The following is a 25,487-nucleotide window of genomic DNA, read 5'->3' as shown; positions in this document are numbered from 1 at the left end:
GGGAGGCCAAGGTGGGTAGATCACCTGAGGTCAGGAGTTTGAGACCAGCCTGGCTAATGAAACGTCATCTCTACTAAAAATACAAAAAATTAGCCAGGTGTGATGGCGGGTGCCTGTAATCCCAGCTACTCAGGAGGCTGAGACAGGAGAATTGCCTGAACCCGGGAGGCGGAGGTTGCAAGGAGCCAAGATCATGCCACTGTACTCCAGCCTGGGCAACAAGAATGAAACTTCATCTCAGGAAAAAAATAATAATAATACTCTTTTAATATGGTCATGGTATAAGGGGCAGAGAAATACATTATTATTTAACACAGTGAAGAAAATGTAAGTCACTGATTTTTGTTATTTTGCAGCTATTAAAATAATTTGACACATGATCTGTATACTTTCATTTAAGGCCCAGGGAAGAAATTTATCCTTAAAATGTACATTGTAGTTACATTTTTAAATTAACTCATCTTCCTTTCTTCAGGTTTCTTATGAAGATGTGGATCGCTTAAAAGGATTGGCAGTTACCGAAAACATGAGGGTCCCTCACTTCCTGCAGGACCATGGCCGATATATGGAACACTTAGAGAAGATCATGGAAGTGAATGAACTGACTGACAGGGAACTGAAAGATCTTATATAGTAATTAGCGTTCTGGCAAACATAGCTAAGCTATGCCTCCATGTATATTACCAGTTAGGTGCAGTTAGCACCAGAAGATTTATAAAAGAAGAATGACTACTTGTGTTTTCTAAAGAAGGGTCTTCAGTATTCAGTGGAATTTTTAGGTTAAGTACAAATCCTAAACTATTTCCCTAAAATGTTTCTATAGGCTGCAGGGGGAAGTTACTCCTATTTTCTGAATCTCGACAGGGTCAGATGAAAATACTACTGCTGAGCATTTTTGAAGACTCTTGGTCAAATTGCATGATAAATTTCTGCCTGAGCAGTAAGCACTGGCCTAGTGCTTCTGCCTAAATATGGAGGTCAGCTCCAACTGGAGACTGGCTGAATTCCATTGCTGTTCAGACTCCAAAGTTATATTTTATTTGATAAATAATGGTAATTATTCTCCTTTGAAAAATTAGTTTTGTGTTACTCCAAAAAGCTAGCTATATCTAAGCTTCCTTATTTTTTTTACATGTTAAGGAAATTTAAAGGGAGAGGAAAAGCAATTTGAAAATTTTTCATTAAGTGTTTTATTTTAACATTATTATTTCACCTTATCAGCTTATAGGAACTAAATTAGAGAATCACCTCTTTTTGTCCACTTATCTCTTAACTACATTTTCATTTGCTGAAACATATTGTACCCTTTTAAATTTTTTACAGAGTTTTAACGTCTTTTCCACTGCGTCCTTTATAAAAATGATAAGTACAAATTCCAGAGAGGTTTTCCTACACAAATAAAAATAACTGGGGAAGGGCTACTCACCTTTTTTATTAAACAGAACGTGTAACAAGCAGAGGACAAATAGACTGACCTGGTTAAATGTAGGCTCTGGATGTTGACTGGGTAGCACCTACAGTAAACTTGACCATGCTCTGAAAAATGAAATTTCTGGGTGTTGATGGTTTATAAAGCCAGCTTTGTGCTATTCATTCAGTATATTTTATCAAATCTTTGACTTCATCAACCCAGTAATGACATAGTTTAAATTTAAAAATGAGAGTTCTGTTTTGCTATATTTTTCCTGCTAACCTACCTTTGTATTTTATCAGCTTCAGTATATACTTGGATATATATACCTGGATTCAAATGGTTCTTCATACAACTTAATGATCAGAAAGAATGCTGCTGTAAACACCCCACTCAAGATTGCTGCTGTAATTTCTACCCAAAGCTGTCTGAGAGTTTATCTTTACCTCAGTGCAGGTTAAAATAATGGTGCTAATACTGGTAGATATATACTGTGAAGCCTGGTTCACATTCATGCTAGAAAATGATTTTGGGAAATCTTTTGCAGGAGAGGTTACGTGATTTTTCTCTTTCACATATCTAGAAGGACTTGCCTCAAAGAAGAATGTTGCAGCAAACAGGATATACTCTAGCCGGTGCCCAAAGGTTCTTGCAAAACTATGAATCTTGCTTTTAGCACTAGAGGGCCAGACACTCTGGAGCATTGACAGGCCTTAGCCCCTGCTCCCCAACTACGTGCCATGCTGGGTAGTGTGTGTCCTGTATATCTGTGTGCCAGGCTGGGGCAGACTGTGCCAATGCTCACCAAACACTAGAATCTGCTCTTACACCTCTAGCATGTATCTCCTTGTAGCAGAATCATGCACTTTCTCAGCATTGTGTAGTGTTTTCTAATTTCATCTTAAAACTTATCAAAAGTGATTGTGAAAACAGTGTCTAGAAGTATAAACAGAAATGGCAATATTTATGTCCTGTGATTCAAGCCCAAAGGTTATAAATTCAACTTTCACAGGGAATAGCACTGCTAATCTTACTTTATGGTTTAAATATAAAGGAAAATCACAGCAGCCTTAATTTCCTATTGGTAGGATCATTGCAGCGGTTCTAGTTCCTGACTTTTAAAATGGATGAATATTTTCTCTTTGTCTGATTTGGAAAAGGAACTGCTTTTTTGCCTTACTGCTTTGGTATAAAGATGAAAAACATGAGCACTCTGCAGACAAAATGACCTTAAATCACATTGATAAAGATATTTTAAAAGTTAGCAGTGAACCAAAAGTAGTTACAGATTAGCAGAAATAAAGAGCTTTAAGCTTTAAAAGTTGAGATTAAATATTTAATGAAAGTTTATTAATTCTTTTTCCAAAAATAGCAGTAAGGTCAGTTTTTTCCCTAAAAAAAAAAGTTTTAATAAACTGAAAATTATAGCATCAGTACTTAGGAGAATAGTTGAAGATTGTATTAATTTTAATTACAATAGTTATTTGTCATAGGCTATTGATGATTAGAATTTCATTAGTTTTGTCCACTGTAATTTTAAAAATAGTTGTATCAGATACAAATACTGATAAACTGTTAGGTTTTAACACCAGACAGGATTCAAAGGAAATTAATGTTTGCAAACATAAATCCATAGTCTTCATTTCTTTATATTTTCACCTTTGTAAAAGTGTTTAAAGTTTGTATTGTTTGTTTTGTATATCTTTGGGCATTTTTTGTCTAGCTATAATAAAAAGAAATAGTGCCAAGGTTCTCAGATGAAGTGTGTGACAATATATGCATGTAACTTGTTTTCTTTAAAAACCCAATTATATTTGTATTGTGGTGTTTCTTGCTTTTTATTTTGTGATAATTGTCAAAAGGACATTAATCATGCTTGTCTTCTAGTGCTGTTACTTCTTAGAAAAATATTATATTTACCACACTTCACCTTTTCCCTAGTTATTTTAGCTTATACTCTCATGGGACATATGGAGAAAAGAAAAGGAGAGAGGTTGTATTAGTCTATTCTCATGCTGCTAATAAAGACATACTTGAAACTGGGTAATTTATAAAGGAAAGAGGCTTAATGGACTCACAGTTCCACATGGCAGGAGAGGCCTCACAATCATGGTGGAAGATGAAGGAAGAGCAAAGTGATGTCTTACATGGCGGCAGGCAATAGAGTATGTGCAGGGGAACTACCTTTTATAAAACGATCAGATCTCATGAGACTTATTCTCTATCATGAGAACAGCACAGGAAAGACTTGCCCCCATAATGTATTTACCTCCCACCAGTTCCCTCCCATGACACGTGGGAATCTTGGGAGCTACAATTCAAGATGAGATTTTGGGTGGGGACACAGCCAAACCATATCAGAGGGACAATTTTTTTTATTTTTTTGAGACGGAGTTTCGCTCTTGTTGCTCAAGCTGGAGTGCAATGGTACAATCTCAGCTCACTGCAACCTCCACCTCCTGGGTTCAAGTGATTCTGCTGCCTCAGCCTCCCGGGTAGCTAGGATTACAGGCATCCGCCACCACGCCTGGCTAATTTTTTGTATTTTTAGTTTCACCATGTTGGCCAGGCTGCTCTCAAACTCCTGACTTCAGGTGATCCGCCTTCCCTGACCTCCCAAAGTGCTAGGATTACAGGCATGGGCCACCGTGCCCAGCCTCAGAGGGACAATTTTGTCTTAAGGTACTATCCTGTTCATTTAGTAAACTTTTATGCAGAACGTGTCAAGCAGGATCTGTGCTGATTACCAGAGATCCTCTGATGAAGAAGAGAAGAGGCACAGAAGAAGGTTATGGCACAGCTACATTCCCGTGACCAAAAAGTGCTACAGAAAAAATGTACACTGTAGTCAGTGGGCCTGCCTGTGTGTTTGAAGCAGAGAGGAAGATCATTTGCTAAATGGTGATTGTTCACAAGATTTTATTACTGCTTTTTGCACAGGATTTTATTACTGCTTTTTGCAAGGCTTATGTTTGGAATAAAAGCACCTTCCCAGGGGAAGTAGTAGACCAGGAATGCAGTTGCTTGGGTCATCATAGGCCTGAGGGAGATCCCCTGAGACCTCCTGCAGATGCCCATGAGAGCCAACACTGTATCTTTAAGAAGATGAGCATGAAGCTGGGGTGAAGAGGAGTGTGGTGCCCTCACCCATCGGGGCAAGTAACCAGGTATAATAGTTTTCATGCTGCTGATAAAGACATACCTGAGACTGGGCAATTTCCAAAAGAAAGAAGTTTATTGCACTTACAGTTCCACGTGGCTGGGGAGGCCTCACAATCGTGAAAGGTGAAGGTGAAAAGCACGTCTCACATGGCAGCAGATGAGAGTTTGTGCAAGGAAACTCCCCCTTATAAAACTGTCAGATCTCGTGAGACTTATTCACTACCATGAGAACAGCATGAGAAAGACCTGCCCCCATGATTCAATTACCTCCCACCAAGTCCCTCCCACAACAGATGACAATTCAAGGTGAGATTTGGGTGGAGACCCATCCAAACCACATCATTCTGCCCTGGCCTCTCCCAAATCGCATGTCCTCACATTTCAAAACCAATCCTGCCTTCCCAATAGTCCCCCAAAGTCTTATTTCAGCATTAACTCAAAAGTCCACAGTCCAAAGTCTCATCCAAGACAAGGCAAGTCCCTTCCGCCTATGAGCCTGTAAAATCAAAATCAAGTTAGTTACTTCCTAGATGCAATGGAGATACAGGCATTGGGTAAATACAGCCATTCTAAATGGGAGAAATTGGCCAAAACAAAGGGTTGACAGGCCCCATGCAAGTCTGAAATCTAGTGGGCAGTCAAATCTTAAATCTCCAAAATTATCTCCTTTGACTCCATGTCTCACACCCAGGTCACACTGATGCACAAGATGGGCTCCCAAGGCCCTGGGTAGCTTCACCCCTGTGACTTTGCAGCCCTCCACCTGGCTGCTTTCGCTAACTGGCATTGAATGTCTGCCACTTCTCTAGGTGTACAGTGCAAGCTATCAGTGGATCTACGAGTCTGGAGGATGGTAGCCCTCTTCTCACAGCTCCACTAGGTGGTGACCCACTAGGGACTCTGTTGAGGCTCCCACCCCACATTTCCCTTCTGCACTGCTGAAGCAGAGGTTCTCCATGAGGGCCCCGCCACTGCAGCATACTTCTGCCTGGGCATCCAGGCATTTTCATACATCCTCTGAAATCTAGACAGAGGTTCCCTAACCTCAATTCTTGACTTCTGTGCACCCTCAGGCTCCACACCACATAGAAGCTGCCAAGGCTTGGGGCTTCCACCATCTGAAGCAATAGGTCAAGCTGTGCCTTGGCCCCTTTTAGTCATCACTGGAGCAGCTGAGATGCAGGGCATCAAGTCTCTAGACTGCATACAGCACAGGGACCCTGGGCCCAGCCCATGAAACCATTTTTTCCTCCTAAACCTGAGGGCCTGTTATGGGAGGGGGTGCCACAAAGGTCTCTGACATGCCCTGGAGACATTTTCCCTATTGTCTTGGTGATTAACATGCAGCTCCTCGTTACTTATGCAAATTTCTGCAGCCAACCTGAATTTCTCCTCAGAAAATGGGATTTTCTTTTCTATTGCATTGTCAGGCTGTAAACTTCCCAAACTTTTATGCTGTGTTTCCCTTTTAAAACTGAATGCTGTCTGGGTGTGATGGCTCACACCTGTAATTCCAGCACTTTGGGAGACTGAGGCAGGTGGATCACCTGAAGTCAGGAGCTTGACACTAGCCTGGCCAACATGGTGAAACCCTGTCTCTACTAAAAATACAAAAAATAAGCTGGGCATGGTGGCACATACCTTTAATCCCAGCTGCTTCAGAGGCTGAAGCAGGAGAATCGCTTGAACCTGGGAGGCAGAGGTTTCAGTGAACTAAGATCGTGCCACTGCACGCCAGCCTGGGTGACAGAGTGAGACTGTGTCTTAAAAAAAAAAAAAAAAAACAAAGAAACCTAAGTCACTTCTCCAACGATTTTCTGCTTAGAAATTTCTTCCACCAAATACCCTAAATAATCTCTCTCAAGTTCAAAGCTCCACAAATCTCTACGGTAGGGGCAAAATCCTGTCAGTCTCTGCTAAAACATAACAAAAGTCACCTTTGCTCCAGTTCCCAACAAATTCCTCATTTCCATCTGAGACCACCTCAGCCTGGATTTCATTGTCCATATCATTATCAGCATTTTGGTCAAAGCCATTCCACAAGTTTCTGGGGAGTTCCAAACTTTCCCACATTTTCCTGTCTTCTTCTGAGCCCTCCAAACTGTTCCAACCGCTGCCTATTACCCAGTTCCAAAGTCGCTTTCACATGTTTGGGTATTTTTCAGCAGCAGCCCACTGCTGGTACCAATTTACTATATTAGTCAGTTTTCACATTGCTGATTTACAGAAGAAAGAGGTTTATTGGACTTACAGTTTTATGTGGCTGGGGAGGCCTCACAGTCATGGCAGAAGGTGAAAGGCACATCTCACATGGCAGCAGACAAGAGAATAGAGCTTGTGCAAGGCAACTCCCCCTTATGAAACCATCATACCTCATAAGACACCTTCACCGTCACGAGAACAGCATGGGAAAGACCTGCCCTCATGATTCAATTACCTCCCACTGATTCCCTCTGGCAACATGTGGGAATTAAAGATGAGATTTGGGTGGGGATACAGCCAAACCATATGACCAGGCTTTGAATCCAAACCTTTGTCTGCACTTTTGAAAGCCTTGTCTGCTGATACGGTTTTTATCCATTTTTGTTCACTGTAATTTTCATAGCTAAAGGAGTTAATGTCTTGAAACTCATGGCAGGATGTAAAATACCTATGCTTGTCAGTGAGTTGTGGGAGTACTTTATGAATAGGTGGAATTTCAGTGGACAATCATTTCAAGAGAGTGTGGAGTTCTCAAGATTTTTTTCCCCAACATGGGGGTGAAATAAACCTGAAAAAAATCCTGTCACCATATAGATTCAAATTCTTAATATGTAATGACCAAAGGTGTAAATATCCACATTTAGATAAACCAGACATTTTGTTCTCTTGCCATTTAAAAATACCTCTATTATATTAGGAGTACTTTGCTACTTAATTACTGTTATATCTTCATTAAAATATGGTCCTACACATCAACTGACCCTCCTGAATGGAAGAAGACATTAATTCTTTTTGTCACTCATTTGTGTTGGAGATCTAATTTGCTCTTTGGTGAGATAGTTGGAGTGTTCTAGTCAGCAATTAGACATTAACAAGCAGAGGCTGGGCACGGTGGTTCACGCCTGTAATCTTAGCACTTTGGGAGGCCGAGGCAGGTGAATGGATCACTTGAGGTCAGGAGTTCAAGACCAGCCTGGCCAATATGGTGAAACCCATCTCTACTAAAAATACCAAAATTAGCTGGGGTGGTGGCATGCACCTATAATCCCAGCTACTCGGAAGGTTGAGTCAGGAGAATCACTTGAACCCAAGAGGCTGAGGTTGCAGTAAGCTGAAAGATTGCCCACCACTGCACTCCAGCCTGGGTGACAGAGTGAGACTCGGTCTCAAAATCAATCAATCAATCAATCAATCAATCAATAATAGCAAGCAAAGAACATCCTCCAGTTTTTGAGCACCAAGGGCACCAAGAATCTCTGCATGCTTCTCCACAATTCCCCACTAGAGAGAGCACTGGCTCTTTTCTTTTTCCCTTCTCCTCCCGCTCTCCTCCCTTCCAGTAGTTTATCTTTGACTGGAGGCCCCCTAAAATGCTGAATCTTGCAAGTTGACACTTGCAGCTAAATCCTAACCTAAACTCTCATTTCAAGCAAGTATAAGTGTTGTAGGAAAGATGTGTATATTTTAAAGAACCCAAGAGAAGGAGTTACTGAAGTCTCCTGCAGGCCTATTCTAAAAGGTTTCCTCCTCCATCCAATGTAAATTTCACACTGACAAATCTGTCATAAAATTCCTTGAGATGATTTGGCGTTAAAAACAATATACATGTTCTGTATATTTAGTTTGCAGTCTTGAGAAATATTTTGAGTAGTATTTCATTGTGTCCATTTGAAGTAATACGTGTGTGAGAGATGAGCAATTCGAAATTCAGATCCTGCTTTATCTCACCAGCATAACTGCCTTAGACACTTCTCAGTGAATCTAGCTTTTTTCCCTGTTGGAGAAATGAGAGACAGGAGGTATTCAGGAAAGTCACTAGAGCCTCTGGCCAAGAGAAGCTTCTCAGCTCAACAAGTAATAATGTCCCACAAACTCAGGTCCCCATTGCTTCTTTTTGTTTGTTTATTTGTTTTGAGACGGAGGCTGGCTTTGTCGAGCAGGCTGGAGTGCAGTGGTGTGATCTCGGCTCACTGCAACCTCTGCCTCTTGGGTTCAAGCGATTTTTGTGCCTCAACCTCCTGAGTAGCTGGGATTACAAGCATGTGCCACCACACCTGGCTAATTCTTCAATTTTTAGTAGAGAATAGGTTTTACCATGTTAGCCAGGCTGGTATTGAACTCCCGGCCTCGAGAGATCTGCCTGCCTCAGCCTCCCAAAGCTCTCGGATTACAGGAGTGAGGCACCGCACCCAGCCCCACTGTTTCTAGAGCGCAGGCAAGGCTGGGAAATTCACAGTTTCTAATTTTAAACCCCCCTTTGCTTAGATAAACAACAGCTTTCTAGCTTTCACCAGACCCTGGATACCTGGTAACAATGCATCCTTCAGACCCTTTAAGCCTCTGGACTGTCTTCAAATAAAATACTGGAAATTGCAGAGGTCTGTCTCCCTCTCATTCCAGCCCACCCTCCTCCAGGTACACAGACCTCCTGTAAACTGAGGTTCCTTCCCAGGGCTGTCAGGCAAACTTCTGAGGTGTTTAGGAGTTAGATATGTGACTGGCTTTATCTGGGACAATTCTACAAGACCATGAACATACTAAATGTTGACGATGAGAATGACGGCCTTTGCCTCCACAGCCTCCAGAGGCCATCTGGAAGCTGCCAATGGTGGGGACTGAGGCTGAGGCTGGCTCCTTGAAGTTTTCATCCTCTTATGCTTTCACTGCTCCTAGTTGGCAGCACGTCTTCCACTCAAGAGCCTCAACACCAAAACCACTCAGAGTCTGACTGCTTCTTGCCAGGAGACCTATGAGACTCCTCTGGGAGATAAGAATAAAAAGATCTGATTTCCAACTTCTCTGCAATTTGGTCTTCTTAGATAAGTAAATGATCAATGCTATTCAGAAAAATTCAGAAGAAAACTTCAGAGAAATTCCTACAGCTGCAGTTGCATACCAGTTCTGTAAACAGTAAGGATTTACCCAACATCAGTCTTGTCTGGTAATGAGATTAGTGAAAAAATCCTCACTGCCAGCTCCATTAGGACAGTGAAGCCAAGGACTTAAGACTTTCAACAAAATAGCCAGAGTAACAATAGTTCTCCTGCTGTTATCTATCTGTCAACTTCAATCCTACACTTTTTCAGCTGCCTGGCTGATCTCTGACATAGGGCCAGGTAGCTATCACCCACCCTTGCTACTGAAAGAATCCCTTACCGAGCCATTGAAAGCCACACCAAAATTCCAAGTAAATAAACCACCACAGTTCTTGACATTTAGTCAGCCCCGTCTCTATCGTCTTTAGTATTATTTCTGGTAGGTTCAAACTGGGCATGGTGGTACGTTCCCAGCTACTTGGGAGGTTGAGGTGGGAGGATCACTTGAGCTTAGGAGTTTGAGGACAGCTTAGGCAAGATAGTGAGACCTCATTTCTGGAAAGAAAATAACACACACACACACACACACACACACACACACACACACACACACATATATGGTAGCACCTTGTTTTAACCAACTCCCTCCACATCAGTATTTCTCTAAGTATAAGCCTCAGAGCATGGCCCCAATTCAACTGGGCCACAGGCCAGGCCTAGTCAGTTTCATCATCAGACTCTGGATTAGGGCTTAGGAATCCACATGTCAGGAAGCCCCACGGGTGATTCTTCCAGGTACCTACGTGTGAGGACCACTGCCCCGGGAGAAATTCTCCTTGCTGGTTATCATGAAGGAAACTGGAGGCCTGGGGAATTGCCCCCCATCACTCAGCAAGTCTAGTGGTATCGAGGGCCTAGTCCTTGGGTTTCTGATTCTGTCCTTGGGCTTTTAGAGTCAGGGAATGGGGAAGATTCATAGTCCAGAACATTCATAGGATCCCTTCATGCACAGAACAGGTATGGCGCCCACTTGCCAAGAGGTAAAGCATCTCTGGAATTTCTATTTTAAAATGCCACTTCCAGGTGTCTCAGAATCCCAAGCAAAGAGATTACCACACAATACACAGCAGGCCTGGGGCTGGAGCAGGTCACTCTTTTCTGGCTCTGTCCAAAGTAGCCGGTGCTACTGCAGCCACAACCCCAACCAATCACACTCACGCCTCATCACTGGAGTCCTTCCTTAGTGCGCCTCACCTTGAGCATTGATCCTTTAAGTAAATAATTCATCATGATGAAAGTCAGCAAGACACTGAGGTAATTGTGTCTTCCATCACTGACTATGGATCGGAATTCAGCTGGCGAAGCAGACACTATATTAGGCACTCTCAGAACCAAAAGCACCAAGCGAAGCCTGCCTTATGTGGTTTGACCCCAGAGCTCAGGAAAACAGAAGCAGGTAGGAAATCCTTTCCATGGCCTTTTATCTCTCTCCCTTCTTCCTCCTCCCCAGGCCACCTGGAAGGAGGGAGTCAGTGAACCATCTCCTCTTTTCCTGCTGCTCTCTTTAGCAGGCCTTTGAACTTCACTGCCCTTTTCCACATTGGTGCAGACCCAAGTTTTCCACATTACCAAGCCCAGCCTGGCCACACAGGCACACAGATCTGAGAAAAAGAGGGTGCCCCCCTCCATCCCTACCCTCCTGGAGGGATAAAGGCAGAAATAGGAGACACTCCTGGGAAGCAAGAGCAAGGCCCCAGGGTGCCTTGGACAGGACCTCACCTTTGCCTTTGAAGTTTATCCTGGCTATCGCAGGCTGCAGCTGTACTCCTGGCCTGCAGTGGCCTGGTGGCCTGACCACCCCTGAACCTCTGCCATCTAGTTTCTGCCACCTGTGTGTTTCTGGGGCAAAACCAAGCTCTCAGGTCAACCTCAGCTACTCAGACTTCTAAGCAGTTTCCAGAAAGCAGGAAGCTGCAGGAAATGCTCCCTAGACTGTCTCATTTGCATGAGCTCTGCCCACCTTTGTCAAGGACATTTGTTTTCCGTGACCCTCCTTCCAATCTGACTTCCCTTTCATTATCACCCACCCACTGCACTCACTCCTTAGCTCAGTAAAACTCGAGTCCCTAATGCCCTCCCAACAATAATTTAATTAAATACTTTGTCGCAATGGAAGTCAGCAGGGTGCTTGGGAATAGCATCTTCCATCACTGACTACTGGAACTTGGCCAGCTAAGCAGACACCAAAACCAAAAGCTGCAGGGCAAGCCTGCCTTATGTGGTTTGACCCTGAAGGTCAGGGTTGCCCCTACTGCCACTGGTGGCCTCTCTCATGCCCAGCAAACTCCTTCCAACAAGGGTCCCCTTGCCTATTTTTCAGTGGTGGTTTAAACTCTGTGCCCCTACTTCTGATGGAGCCCTGACATCTGAATTCGTCCCCCTGTATGGTGTTGGCTCCCACAAAGGGGCCTCCTCATTCTTGCCTGGGGGCCGTCCACCTGTGGACACTGCTCAGCTTTGCACTGCAGCCAGGATTGAAAGACGTCCTCCAGACTGTAGAAAATCACCCCTATCCCCAGGGCACGTTCTGCATTTCTCAGTGCCATCCTGCCCACAGATTTGGGTGGTCTGGGAACTCCCCAAACCTTTCCATCCACATTGCACTCCTGTCTTCTTCCCTAGACACACTTGGCCACCACTGAAGATAATGATGGTGGTAATGATTTCATGCCAAACACATTTCATTTCATCTTTATGACAGTATTACAAGGTAGTAGACATACCTCCATTTTTCAGGTAAAGAAACAGGCTCACACCTTGATTTTGGACTCCCTGCCTCCAGAACCATGGGTGAATAAATTTCTCAAGTTGTAAGCCACCCACCCGCTCCCAACTGCCTGGGCAGTTGACCTACAGGCACCCAAGTTCCACTTGTCCAAAACAGGGATCAACATCTTCTCCCCAAACCTGGCTCTTTTCCTGGATTTATTTTTTATTTTTATTTTTAAACCTAACAAAGATCAACTTCTTAGAAACCTGAAGCTGGTCAGGATGGAGGCAGAACTCAAACCCATGCCCTTGTGACACTCAACAGTATCCCAATAGCCCGCCTCTTCGCTCGCTCTCCAGTCCCTCAGTCCTTTCTCTGAGACGAGAGTGACCACCCCGGCCCCCACCAGCTCTACTAACACCTTGGCCGAAGGAGCACATAATAATGTGCCAGCAACGAGAGCCATCCCCCATCCCTGCCCCGATACCTGCCCCGCTCCTGCACCACGGCTGCAGGCCCCCTCCTCTACCTGTTCCTACTCCCACACAAGCCTGCAATGCTCCCCAGGGCTGCAGAACCACCTCAACATCCTTAGCCTGCCTTGGAAGAGCTGGCCTGTGGCGCCTGTCAGTCTCCTCTCCATATCTCGTCCTAAGCTCCTGCCAGGAGCAGCCACATCACCGCTGTCCTCCCTTCACACCCCAGCCCTCTTGGTCCCCTCTTCCGGGGATGCCATCTGCCACTCACCCTGTGAAGTCCTGGCTCAAGAGGACCTTTCCCAGGAAAGCTCCTCAGACGTGCCTCCAGCTGATCGGGTTCTCTCTCCTTCCTCAGGTTCACACAGTACTCTTCATCTCGGCTGCAAACGTTTTTCTGTGTTTGTTCTTGATTATGAGCCTCTCCCCTGAACTGTTCAAAATCAGGCCGCTAGTGTCGGAGCTGAGTTGGAATCCTGACTTTGTCGCCTCCTGGCGGCGAGGCCCAGGTACTGGTTACTTACCTGCCTGAGTTTTGGTTTCCTTTTCTGCACCACGGGGCTGAGGTGAGGTTTAAGGGGCCTTGCCAGGTGTGTGGTGCTGACAAGGCTGGCAGTCAGCACCTGTTCACTTCGGTGCCCTCCCCACCTCTTTTCCATCTGCTGGACACCCCGCCCTCAAATATGGGTTCTTGTAGACCCTGTGGGTAGTGCGGGGCTCTTCTCTGAGAGAGACAAACATCTCTGGGGCCTGGCAACTGGGAAAGGGACTGATTGTCAGGCAGGAGGTGGCACTCAGAGGCTGGGCCCCCACCTGTAACCCCAACACTTTGGGAGGCCAAGATAGGAGAAGTGCTTGAGCCCAGAAGGTCAAGACCAGCCTGGGCAACATACGGAGACCCCATTTCTACAAAAACTGGGGGAAAAAAACAACCTGTGTGGTGGTGAGTGCCTGTGGTCTCACCAGCTACTTGGGAGGCTGAGGTGGGAGGATTACTTGAGCCCAGGAGGTCAAGACCAGGCTGGGCAACTCAGGGAGACCCTGTTTCTATAAACTGGGGGAAAAAATTAACTGGTATGGTGGTGTGTACTTGTGATCTCGTCAGCTACTTGGGAGGCTGAGGTGGAGGACTGGTTCAGCCCAGGAGGTCGAGGCTGCAGTAAGCCATGCTTGCACCACTGCACTGCAGCCTGGGAAACGGAGTAAGACCCTGTCGCATAAACAGTGGCACTCAGATGACAGCCCTAGACAGGCAGGAGGACTCATCGCTGTCCACTTCTGGGCCTCACTCAGAGTGAGCCCTCGTTGTCCAGTTCTACTGAAGGTCCTCCCAGGAGGCAGGGGCTGCTGGCGTCTGCCAGGTAGGGCCAGGCAGGGAGACCACCCATCTGTTCCCACAAGCTGAGGGTGAGAACGCTCCACCTTGTAGGTCACATAAAGCTGCTTTCATGATTCCCTGGGGCTGTTTCTTCTTTGCTCTCCTTAAGTCTCGGGTAAAGGCTGGGCTACCTGCTCCAGCCAGGCCTAGCTGTGCTGCGGACAGGAGTGTTCCGGGTGGGAAGGTGAGTGCCCTGTGGCCACAGCAGGAACGAGACTCTGGGCAGATGGCTGGGCTGGCCTGCTCAGGCCCTCTCAGCCGAGGAGAACCAATCCCAGGCATCCCCAGCCTGGAGGCTCAGGGTTCAATTTCATTAAGGCAGGGGTGGTAGAAGGGGCAGTGGTACGGCTCAGACCTGTAATCCCAGTACTTCGGGAGGCCGAGGCGGGTGGATCACTTGAGGTCAGGAGTTCAAGACCAGCCTGGCCAACATGGTGAAACCCTGTCTCTACTAAAAATACAACAATTAGCCAGGCGTGGTGACAGGCGCTTGTAATCCCAGCTACTCGGGAGGCTGAGGCAGCAGAATGGCTTGAACACAGGAGGCAGAGGTTGCAGTGAGCTGAGATGGCACCACTGCACTTCAGCCTGGGCAACAAGAGGGAAACTCCATCTCAAAAAATAACAAAATAAATTTCATTAAGGGGACCCATGGTTTTCTTACATGTGACAGAAGATGGAGGGATGAATTGTTTTGCCTGGCTCTTGGGTGAGGCTTTTCTGAGCCGGGAGAGAAAGAAGTTTCCCTTTGACCTGGTGGGTGCTCAGACTCCTCCTGGCCACATCTTTAGCGGAGACTCACGGAGAGGAGAACACGGAATACAAGAGGATCCCACTCCAGCCTGGCTAGCAGCTTCCCGTCCAGGCTTGCGCAGCTGCAGGAGCGCTGCACTGGAGACACGTATGACCCAGACCAGGGAGGGGTGGCCCTGGAAGGCAGGGATCTTCCTGCTCCCTCTCCCCCAGCCCCACCCCCAGGGCCTATCCTGGTGGGTGCCCAATGGGTGATTAACACACAAAAAGCAACCCAGGGCTTTAAAATAGCCCTTTCTTCTTTTCTCTCTGGGACTTTTAATTTACCCTCCAAATACGTACATTTTACCCTCCAAATACATACATTTTAATGTTCCCCTTTGAGAATTAAACACTGAATTCCTTTTGGTGATTCTTTCCAGGGACTGGCATAAAGGGAAGGAATTACAGAGGCAAATCCCTCGCACACACGCCCACCCCTAACTGCGAGCACGCTGGCACCTTGGTCTACAGGGAAATGTAGTACTTGCTGATTCCTTTAAAAAGTATAAATTTGGGCCAGGCGCAGTGGCTCATGCCTATAATCCCAGCACTTTGGGAGGCCAAGGCTGGTGGATCACCTGAGGTCAAGAGTTTGAGACCATCCTGGTCAACATGGTGAAAGCCCATCTCTACTAAAAATACAAAAAAATTAGCCAGGCATGGTGGCGCATGCCTGTAATCCCAGCTACTCGGGAGGCTGAGGCAGGAGAATTGCTTGAACCCAGGAAGTGGAAGTTGCAGTGAGCCAAGATCGTGCCACTGCACTCCAGCCTGAGCAACAGAGCAAAAACTCCACTTCAAAAAAAAAGTATCAATTTTATTTATACTTTAAGTAAATATAAGCATGTATTCCTTTAAAAAGTGTGTTTTATTATTTTTTGTGTCTTGGGCTTTTTATTATTTATGCATTGTATTAATTGTGCTGTGAAACATTTCAAACATACACAAAAGTAGAAAGAAGTGTATTATGAACCCCTGTGTTCCCTTGACCCAGGTTCAACAACTATCTACGTTTTGCAAATTTAAGTGGATTTCTAACTCTACTCAATCCTCTCATATTTCCCATGCAGGGGAAGGGGGAAGAGATAGACCATCTGTTTATTAACTAATCCTGAAGATTCTAGAAAACTTGCACTTCTAATTCTGTTTTATGAAACCTCCTGCCTTCCGGGCTGAGGAAGGGCAGGCCCAGGCTGCAGGGCCCGGGAGGAGAGGCCGCTAACGGGGAGGAGGAAGCTGGAAGCCCTGGAGCTCCACCATTCATTCCCGGAGCGGAGTGCTCTGCTGTGGCGAGGCTCCGCCATTTCTCAGTCTGGGCTGGAATTGAGCCTTTCAAGGGCTAAAGGTACCCACCATGAGCCAAGCGAGGATGCCTCTTTCACAGCTTCGCTCAGCTCTTACTCTTCGGAGAGGCTGAAGTTCCTCCGCTGTCTCCTCTCTACCCAACCAGCAGAGCCGTCCTGCGCTGCAGCCAGCTTGTCTCACCCTTCCACAGAGGCTGCTCCTGCCCTGGGTGCAGGCGCTGACTCAGAAGGCCCAGGAGGCAGGAGCCCAGGGCCGCCGAGGGTGCTAAGCCATCAGCAATTTTCCAGATGGCTGCTGCCTGGCATGATTTGAGACATCTTCCCTGATCCCACTTAGGAAAAACGCCAGACACCTGCGGCTGGGCCCAGGGGTGTGGGAAGGGCCCTTGGGCTGACCCGGAGGAAGTTGCCTGAGGGTCGTTCTGGTAACTTCTGAAGAAGGGAGTGGTGCCTGGGGCTCTGCTTGGGTAAGTCACCGCCTTCAGGATCTGTTGGGGGGAGACCAGTGTCCCAGCCTCTCTCTCAAGACAGCTCCCTAAGGAAAGATGAGATAGGAAGGGAGATGAGACAGGAAGGAGCTGGAGCAGCAGCACCCCCAGGGGAGGAAGGGGCCTACAGGCTGTAAGGTGAAGGGAAGTCAGTTCAGTCCTTTTTTCCTTAACTCAGCTTTGTGCTTGTGATTATATTATTTCCTTTCTGATTATCAAATTGATGCTTTCACATTCATTGCAGAAAATTAAGAATATATTTAAGAATGAAAACAAAAATGCTCCTTTGTTTTACACACACACACACACCCCCCCAGAGGGAGGGAGGGAGAGGGGGAGGGGGGGGGAGGAGAGAGAGAGAGAGAGAGAGAGAGAGAGAGAGAGAAATAGAGTAAAAGTATGGGCTAAGAAAAGTATGGGCTGAGAACTCTGGCTTTAGCCAGGCGTGGTGGCTCACACCTGTAAACCCAGCACTTTAGGAGGCCAAGGCAGACTGATCACCTGAGGTCAGGAATTGAAGACCAGCCTGGCCAACATGGTGAAACCCCGTCTCTACTAAAAATATGTAAATTAGCCGGGCATGGTGCTGTGCACCTGTAGTCCCAGCTACTGGGGAGGCTGAGGCAAGGGAATTGCTTGGACCTGGGAGGCAGAGGTTGCGGTGAGTTGAGATTGTGCTACTGCATTCCAGCCTGGGTGACAGAACAAGACTCTGTCTCAAAAAACAAACAAACAAACAAACAAACAAAAAAACCACGGGCTTTGGAGTTAGGCTGTTTTCAGCTCCCACCTCCACTACTGGCTTCTGGAAAATTGTTCACCTCTGAGCCCTGGAACCCTGGGTACTAAGCCATGTTTCATTGGATTGTCTGGAGAACTATATGAGAAATATTCATAAAGTTTCTAATATAACTTCTGGCCCTAATAAGCCCTTGATAAATACCAATTCTAATGTGGCTGACAAATTCTTTGAAAAATTTCAATTTGCATTCATTGTCCACCTAAGAGATGGTCCCTGCTCCACTGGAAGGCAATCAGCTAGCAAGATGCCACCTCCACCCAGTCATCCTCACACAGGGGACTCACTGTGGTCAGCAGAGAAATGAAAGGACAGTGACTTGAGGCCAAACCAAAGTGTTTCTCCAGGATGCAGTGTTGATCTGCAATTTTCCCACAAGCTTGGGCCATACCTCATTCATCCCGAGTCTCTGGGGACAGAGTCTCTGGGAACAGTCCTGGGAACTGGCCTTCCCAGGAGGGCCACGAGCTTCCGCCAGCCCAGTTCTCCAGGATGGGGCCAGAACAGCACCTGCCCGTGGTGGCGCTGCCTTTCACTGGGGCCTTTGCTGTGGTCCTGCCTTGCCCCTTCCTAGTATCATTGTCTGCCTGGGTGTGTCCATGTCTGCGTGTCTGTCTGTCTCTCTGGCCCAGCTCCTAGTCTAGTGTCTGATCTGATTGGTTAGTGGTAAGTGTCTTATGGCTGTCAAAGACACAACCTCACCCCTGCTTAGAACAATGCCTGACCCACTACAGATGATAAAGAACTTTTTTTTTTTGGAGGTTGAGTCTCGCTCTGTCACCCAGGCCAGAGTGCAATGGCGTGATATCGGCTCATTGCAATCTCTGCTGCCTGGGTTCAAGTGATTCTCCTGCCTCAGCCTCCCGAGTAGCTGGGATTACAAGCCCAGCACCACATCTGGCTAATTTTTGTGTTTTTAGTGGAGGAAAGGTTTCACCATGTTGGCCAGGCTGGTCTTGAACTTGTGACCTCAGGTGACCCTCCCACCTTTGCCTCCCAAAGTACTGGGATTACAGGCATGAGCCACCACGCCCGGCTGATAAGGAACTATTTTTTAATGTGGATGGATGGAACCATCGTAAATTATTCTTACAACTACATCTGGTTTCTGTGCAGCAAGAATGTCTCTGCAATCTGTATGACAGCAGCTAAGTTGGTGAGGGACAGAAGTAAAGCCACTGGGAGGTGGCCAGACAGAGAACAGGGTTCAGCTTGCAGAGGTTTAAAAGGCACATTTCTGGAAAGGCTTGCAAGCCCTACAGTACCCAGGTGAACCTCTGACGCTGCAGGCTTCTATTGATAACCCGTTCTTGTTATCTATCAATTTATGTAATTCGTACTTGTTTATATTTTCTTTTTTTTGAGACGGAGTCTCGCTCTGTCCCCCAGGCTGGAGTGCCGTGGTGCAATCTCAGCTCACTGCTAGCTCTGCCTCCCAGGTTCAGGCCATTCTCCTGCCTCAGCCTCCCTGGTAGCTGCGACTATAGGCGCCCAGGCGCCTGCCACCGCGCCTGGCTAAGTTTTTGTATTTTTAGTAGAGACGGGGTTTCACCGTGGTCTCGATCTCCTGACCTCGTGATCCACCTGCCTCGGCCTCCCAAAGTGCTGGGATTACGAGCGTGAGCCACCGCGCCCGGCCCTATATTTTCAATCAGGGTTTGGAAGAGGGAGGAGGGAGGTGGGAGTGGGTGGTAATCATGGTAGAAGAAATGTGTTCTGGAAATAAGCCCTGAGGTGAGTGAAGGCACACTTGCCTCAAACAATTGAAGGTCTATGACATGCCTGGCTCTGTGCTTGGATCTTTGGAGAGTGAGGTTGAACTAGGACGTGGTCACTAGTGTACAAAAGGGCTTCCTAACCTCTGCACTATTGACAATTGGGGCCAGACTTGTTGGAGGAGCAGGGGCTGTCTGCATTATAAGATGTTAGCAGCATCCCTGGGCTCTACCCACTAGGTGCCAGTGGCACCATCACCCCAGCTGTGACAACCAACAATGTCTCTAGACATTGCGAAATGCACCTCTCCCCATTGGAAACCACTTGGACCTCCATCTGATGTTAAGTAACAAGGCAAGACAGCAAGCAAGTGCCAAGGAAATCCCGTGGACGTTTAAGACCACTGGAGTCGAGGCAGGCTGGGAACCGGCATGGGATGGAGCGGTTGCAGAAGACCCTGGAGGTGGAGGTTGGGGCAGGGATTGGGAAGGGTTTCTGGGATTCCAGTGGATAGAAGATTTTAGGCAGGAGGGAAAGCACAGGCTAAGGCTCAGGGTCAGCAATGAGGAAGGGTGCTAGAAGGGCAGTCAAGACTCTGAACTGACTGTAGAAGACGGTACTTGTTTTCATTTTAAAATAACAGAATTCATGCTTTAAAAATCGCAAGGCTCAATGAGGAGACTGGGCTTCTCCCTCAGTATAGTTTGGCAGTTTGTGTGGTTTCCAGACTTTGTTCATATAAGCTGATAGGCTCTGTCTTTCCAGACTGAAGCATCTCTATCCTCTGGTTTCTTCCCAGCTATGGAGGAGCTGGGTCTCCACCCATGTTTTACACTGAAGAACCAAGCCCTGGTCTTGGTGATGTGCTGGTAAATGTTTAACAACGGGCTCTCAGTGGAAAGTGTTCCGATTTGTAGCCTTTGTCAATCTCCATGGCGTAAATTCTCCCACCAAGGGCAAGGCCAAGTTACCAATAACTAACAGCTGGCTGGCAAAATTCCTGAAAATTGAACAATCAGCTCCTACGAGAAAGTAGGGGGAGCTGACTCCAGCCCACCTCTGCCTGCGTGGTTCTCTATGAGTCCTGTGAAGAACTTTATTTTTTTAGCAGCTCAAAAAAAAGTCTTACATATTTATTACTGAGCCAAACCGCAAGTTCAGAGCATAGGAACAAAGAGAAAATTCCTTTCTGTAATAAAATATGTTGAACTGTCCCGATAGTGGTGATGTTTTTGGCTTCATGAGGTCAGACACTAGGGATCTTGCTACCGCATTAGTATATGCACATCTCAGACCCAGTTCCTAAGAGGCCCAGCTTGGTTCTGCTCCAACATCTCTCCTTGGAGTTGTACCTGATGGTTTTTGCCATCACAGCTCAGTGAAGCCTGGAACTCACAGACTCAAGCAATCCTCCTGCCTCTGCCTCCCGAATAGCTGGGACTCCAGGTGTGCACCACCACATCCGGCCAGTACCTGGCTTTATTACCAGTTTTTATCTGAATCCACTGGGGAATGGGACAGTTTTATTTTTGTTTCTTGGCCAGGAATTGCTTAATCCTGAAAGTCTTGTGAGAAGACATGGTAGGAACAGGGCCGAAAGCACATGGCACAGGAAGCATGGGAGTGTGGGAGCTCAGAAGCACGGGAGAGGAGGAGCATGGGAGCACAGAAGCATGGGAGCATGAGACAGTGGGAGCATGGGAGCATGGGAGGGGGGAGCATGGGAGCATGGGAGAGGGGGAGCATGGGAGCGTGAGAGAGTGGGAGCATGGGAGCATGGGAGAGGGGGAGCATGGGAGCATGGGAGAGGGGGAGCATGGGAGCGTGAGAGAGTGGGAGCATAGGAGCATGGGAGAGGGGGAGCAGGGGAACATGGGAGCGTGGGAGAGGGGGAGCATGGGAGCACAGGAGCGTGAGAGAGTGGGAGCATGGGAGCATGAAAGAGTGGGAGTGTGGGAGCATGGGCCTCGCATGCTATGCTCGTCCACGGTGGCCTTTAGTTTGTTCAAACACATGTGGCCTCCATTTCAGGAGTCAGCACCATTTTTTGGGGGGGGCCTAATTTAAAAAATGTTTACTGAGCTGGATTATTTATCTTAAATCAGGGCTTTTTTCCCCCTAAATTGCCATGCAACTTTTTCAGATGGCTTTTTAATAATTGTTATTTGTAATAATGTCAATAGCTATGAATAATGAATTCTGTCTTCTCTGTGAAAGTGTAACCTTCACACAAAAGGAATTATCTTGTGAAGTGTCGGGCACACATTAGGCCTTCAGTAAATATGAGTTGGATGGATGGATGGATGGATGGATGGATGGATGGATGGATGGATGGATGAATGGATGAATGGATGCTTTGACTTTGATCACTCTCTCCCCTCCCCCTTCCTCTCTTCCTCATTTCCCTTATTTAATTTATTCTAACCAGCCAGCTGCTAAGTGGGCAGGCTGGAGAAGGTGCTGTTCATGAAGTTCCTAGGAAGGAAGTGTCCAGTGTCAGCCTGGTCCCAGAGGCTCTGAATGAGGGTTCACTGCAACTTCCAGCCTGGTCCGGAGAGAGAGTTCTGTACCAATGAGCCACCCAGATCCAGTGACGGCTCCATCCAAACCACTTTAGAAATCACACCTCAAAGCAATATTGAGTTGGACTGTCCTTATTTTTAGCATTTCAAAGTGAAATATCCAAGTATTCCTTTACTGAGGGGGAATAAGTAGGAATCAAGCCCAAGAAAACAGCTCTAGGCACTGAACTGCGAATGCAGCCTTGCACCAGCCCAGCCCTAGGACTTGTCAGCCGGCACCCCGAAAATCCAACAGCCCTCAGGCTGCTTAAGCCCATTAATAAAGCACAGTACACTAAGGTATCTGGTGTGCACCCATGAGCGCGTGTCTGTGTTTACGTCCTCACAACTCTGCGTGGCCAACCCCTTTGCTCATTCACCCTCAAACCTCAATTCCTGCACCAACAAAGCATCCCTTGGCAAACACTGCCCCTCTCAGGGCGGTTTTCTCTCCAGGATGCAGTGGTGGGTCACATTGAGGCTTGAGCTCTTCAGTCGTCTCCAGTCCTCTCCTGGCGGATTCCTCTAGAAGCACAATGACCTGTCCCCTGACTGCAAGGCCTACCCTTCCCAAGCCCCTCTCAACGCCACTTACAACGTGTCTGCTCATGCAGGCTGCTCTGTGGACATCTCCTTGGAGAGGCTGGGCCTGCCAAATCCAGTGACCGTCCCAGGGAATGTTGGTTGTTCCTCCCGGCAGGAATTCACCCAGTGGCTGCCTGTCCTTGTGCTCAGGGTAAATCCAAGGTGCTGTGTGTGCTGTCCCCAAAGAAGCTTTGTTGAGTTTCCCACCGAGTTTCTCTACCAGGAACAGCTGGAGCCTGGGAGCAGCAGTTTTTGGCCCTCAGAGAGTCTCTGGGTTTTCCTCAACAATCAGTGTGCATGTGACAGGTACCACTGGGCCAGGGGTCCCTACTTCTGAGGGCCCAGATTGACCAGTGGAAAGTACAGAATTACATGCTGTTGGGAAACCACAAAGCTTGGAAGGAGCAGAGAGAGCCTGGGAATAACATGGAAATACTAAGAAATAAGCAGTGAAAGATGACTTTTAGAAATGCTGCCACTTGGCCGGGCGCGGTGGCTCAAGCCTGTAATCCCAGCACTTTGGGAGGCCGAGACGGGTGGATCACAAAGTCAGGAGATCGAGACTATCCTGGCTAACATGGTGAAACCCCGTCTCTACTAAAAAATACAAAAAACTAGCCGGGCGAGGTGGCGGGCGCCTGTAGTCCCAGCTACTGGGGAGGCTGAGGCAGGAGAATGGCGTAAACCCGGGAGGCGGAGCTTGCAGTGAGCTGAGATTCGGCCACTGCACTCCAGCCTGGGCGACAGAGCGAGACTCCATCTCAAAAAAAAAAAAAAAAAAAAAAAAAAAAAAAAAAAGAAATGCTGCCACTTAGTGAGCCCTTATGATGTGTCCGGGCATTTGAAACAAATGGCTCCCCTGCAGTGTCATCCCACTGGCCCTGCGGTCAGATGCCCTGAGGGCTGGGCAGATGTTTATTTTTCACAACCTTCTCAGAGAGGTTTTGTCCTCACTTAACAGACAAGAAAACTGGGACTTGCCAGACAACTTGAACGTGCAGGGGCCAGCAGTTATGACCCAGAGAGCTGGGACAGAAGCCAGAAGCCAGGCCTGCTGCCTCCAAATCCTGGGCATGTAGCCATCGAGCAGTGACACCACCCCCAGGGTCCTCAGGGGAGAAGTGCCACCCACTCTGTCTGTGGTGTACGAGTTTATGTCCAACTAAGCCCAGGCAGAGGCACTTTGCCTCTGGGTGCAGGGCGTGCTGGTAGAAGTGCAACGCTGGTGGTGGGCAGGCATTCTGGCTCTGCCCTTTCTCCTTGTACAGCCCCGGCCTGGTTACCTTCTCCATGCCTCAGTTTCCTCCTCTGTAAAAGGAACAGAAGAAAGATAATAGGACCAACCTGATTGCACTGTTCTGAGGAATGAGTCAGTTTGAAGTATGAAGTGCTTAGAACGGTAAGGAGTCAGTAAGTGGGGGCAGTGGGTATTTGAAAATGTGTGCTGAGTTTAAGACCAGTGAGTGCTGTTCAAGTCATTAATTCCTTTCCCCAGAAAACAAATCCTGTGGCTGTCTCAGGTGAGATTCACTTATCTCCCCTGCACAGAGGGTAGAGACTTAGGCCATGCTGGGCAGAACTGAAAACCCAGGTGTTAGGATTCTCACCCATTCCAGGGAGCGATGTCATCTGCACTGAGGAGAATTCTGATGTCAGAACTAAAGGAACACAAAGAAGAAAACAGCATCCCCTTGACTTCGGAAGAAAGCAGCCCTTTAGGAAAGGCCAAGCCCATGTCCTCCCTTGCAGTCCCTAGAGCAGCCACGAGGGGGTCAAAGCTTGGGCCTGGTTATCTGAGGCCCAGGAGGGCTTTTGGCCTCTAGTCAGTCACCCCTGCAGTGCCGGCAGAGCTGATAGAGATGGCTGGGGCCCCACCCCTGCATAGAAAGAGCCATCTCTGATCTGTGGCAGGCAATGGGCAGGAGAGGAGAGAGGTTCCATCGGGGCCAGGAAGGGACAGTTGGCTGCCTGCGGTTCTCCTATGATAGGGAGAGCTGGGAGAATATCATGGGCTCCCAGTCAGCACCTGTGGAACTGTAAGAGCTTTTCTGGTACTTAATCCCTTCTTCTCTTCCCAACCCTGGGTCAGCAGCAGGGGACTCCCCTTGGCTTCTCCAACAAAGTCATTCACAGTTAGGCCCCTTCTCAGACAATCTTGGAAGATGGAGAAGCAAGAAAAGAATGGAGAGGGAGAATGGAAGAGGTGGACTCAGACAGAAATGCCGCATTTGTGGGTGGAGCTGGGGCAGCGGTGGGAGGAAGCTCTGGGGAAGGCGCAGAAACAATCCAAGGGAGGCAGGTCAATTCCACAAAGTGGAACATGACTCAGCGGGAAAAAGAAAGGAGCTGTCAGGCCACAGAAAGACACAGAACAACGTTAAATGCATGTGGCTAGGGGCAGAAGCCCACTCGAACAGGCTGCATACTCTATGATTCCAACCAAACGACACCCTGGAAAAGCAAAACTATGGAGATGGTGAAAAGAGCAGTGATTGTCACGGGTTAAGGGGAGGGAGGCATGGATGAATAGGTGGAAAACAAGGGTATTTTTTTTTAGTCGGAGTTTCGCTCTTGTTGCCCAGGCTGGAGTACAATGCTGTGATCTCAGCTCACTGCAATTACCTCCCAGGTTCAAGCAATTCTCAGGCCTCAGCCTCCGAGTAGCTGGGATTACCGGCATGCGCCACCACATCTGGCTAATTTTTGTATTTTTAGTAGAGATGGGGTTTCACCATGTTGGTCAGGCTGGTCTTGAACTCCTGACCTCAAATGATCTGCCCGCCTCCACCTCCCAAAGCGCTGGGATTACAGGCGCGAGCCACCATGCCCCACCACAAGGGCATTTTTAGATCAGAGGAAGTATTCTGAATGATTCTGTAGCATGGCGATACATGTCATTATACATTTGTCAAAACCCATAGGATGCACAACACAAAGAGTGAACTTTAATATAAACTATGAACTGTAGCTAATAATAATGAATACAAGTTCATCATTTATAACAAAGTGCCACACTAATGCAAC

The 25,487-nt window shown here is 47.3% G+C and overlaps 2 protein-coding genes across 6 annotated transcripts in view; one reads left to right on the top strand and one right to left on the bottom strand.

Moving 5' to 3' along the window:
• The window catches only part of MATCAP2 (microtubule associated tyrosine carboxypeptidase 2), a 66,419-nt gene extending 63,252 nt beyond the window's left edge, over positions 1-3,167 (top strand). For all 5 annotated transcript variants that reach the window (XM_050785508.1, XM_050785506.1, XM_050785505.1 and 2 more), the window contains one exon: positions 476-3,167. In XM_050785508.1, coding sequence (XP_050641465.1) covers positions 476-634 — 159 coding nt within the window. In that variant the 3' untranslated portion in view covers positions 635-3,167. The remainder of the gene's footprint in view (positions 1-475) is intronic.
• ANLN (anillin, actin binding protein) overlaps positions 1-13,364 on the bottom strand; it is a 141,597-nt gene extending 128,233 nt beyond the window's left edge. The window contains exon 1 of the mRNA XM_050785501.1: positions 13,109-13,364. The gene's annotated coding sequence lies outside the window, so the exon portion shown is untranslated. The remainder of the gene's footprint in view (positions 1-13,108) is intronic.
• Between the last annotated feature and the right edge of the window lie 12,123 nt (positions 13,365-25,487).

The sequence above is a fragment of the Macaca thibetana genome, chromosome 3 (genome assembly GCF_024542745.1).
Source record: "Macaca thibetana thibetana isolate TM-01 chromosome 3, ASM2454274v1, whole genome shotgun sequence".
In the NCBI taxonomy this organism is placed as follows: domain Eukaryota; kingdom Metazoa; phylum Chordata; class Mammalia; order Primates; family Cercopithecidae; genus Macaca; species Macaca thibetana.
Note: the sequence above shows the minus strand (reverse complement) of the source record. Positions and strands in the feature narration are given on the sequence as shown.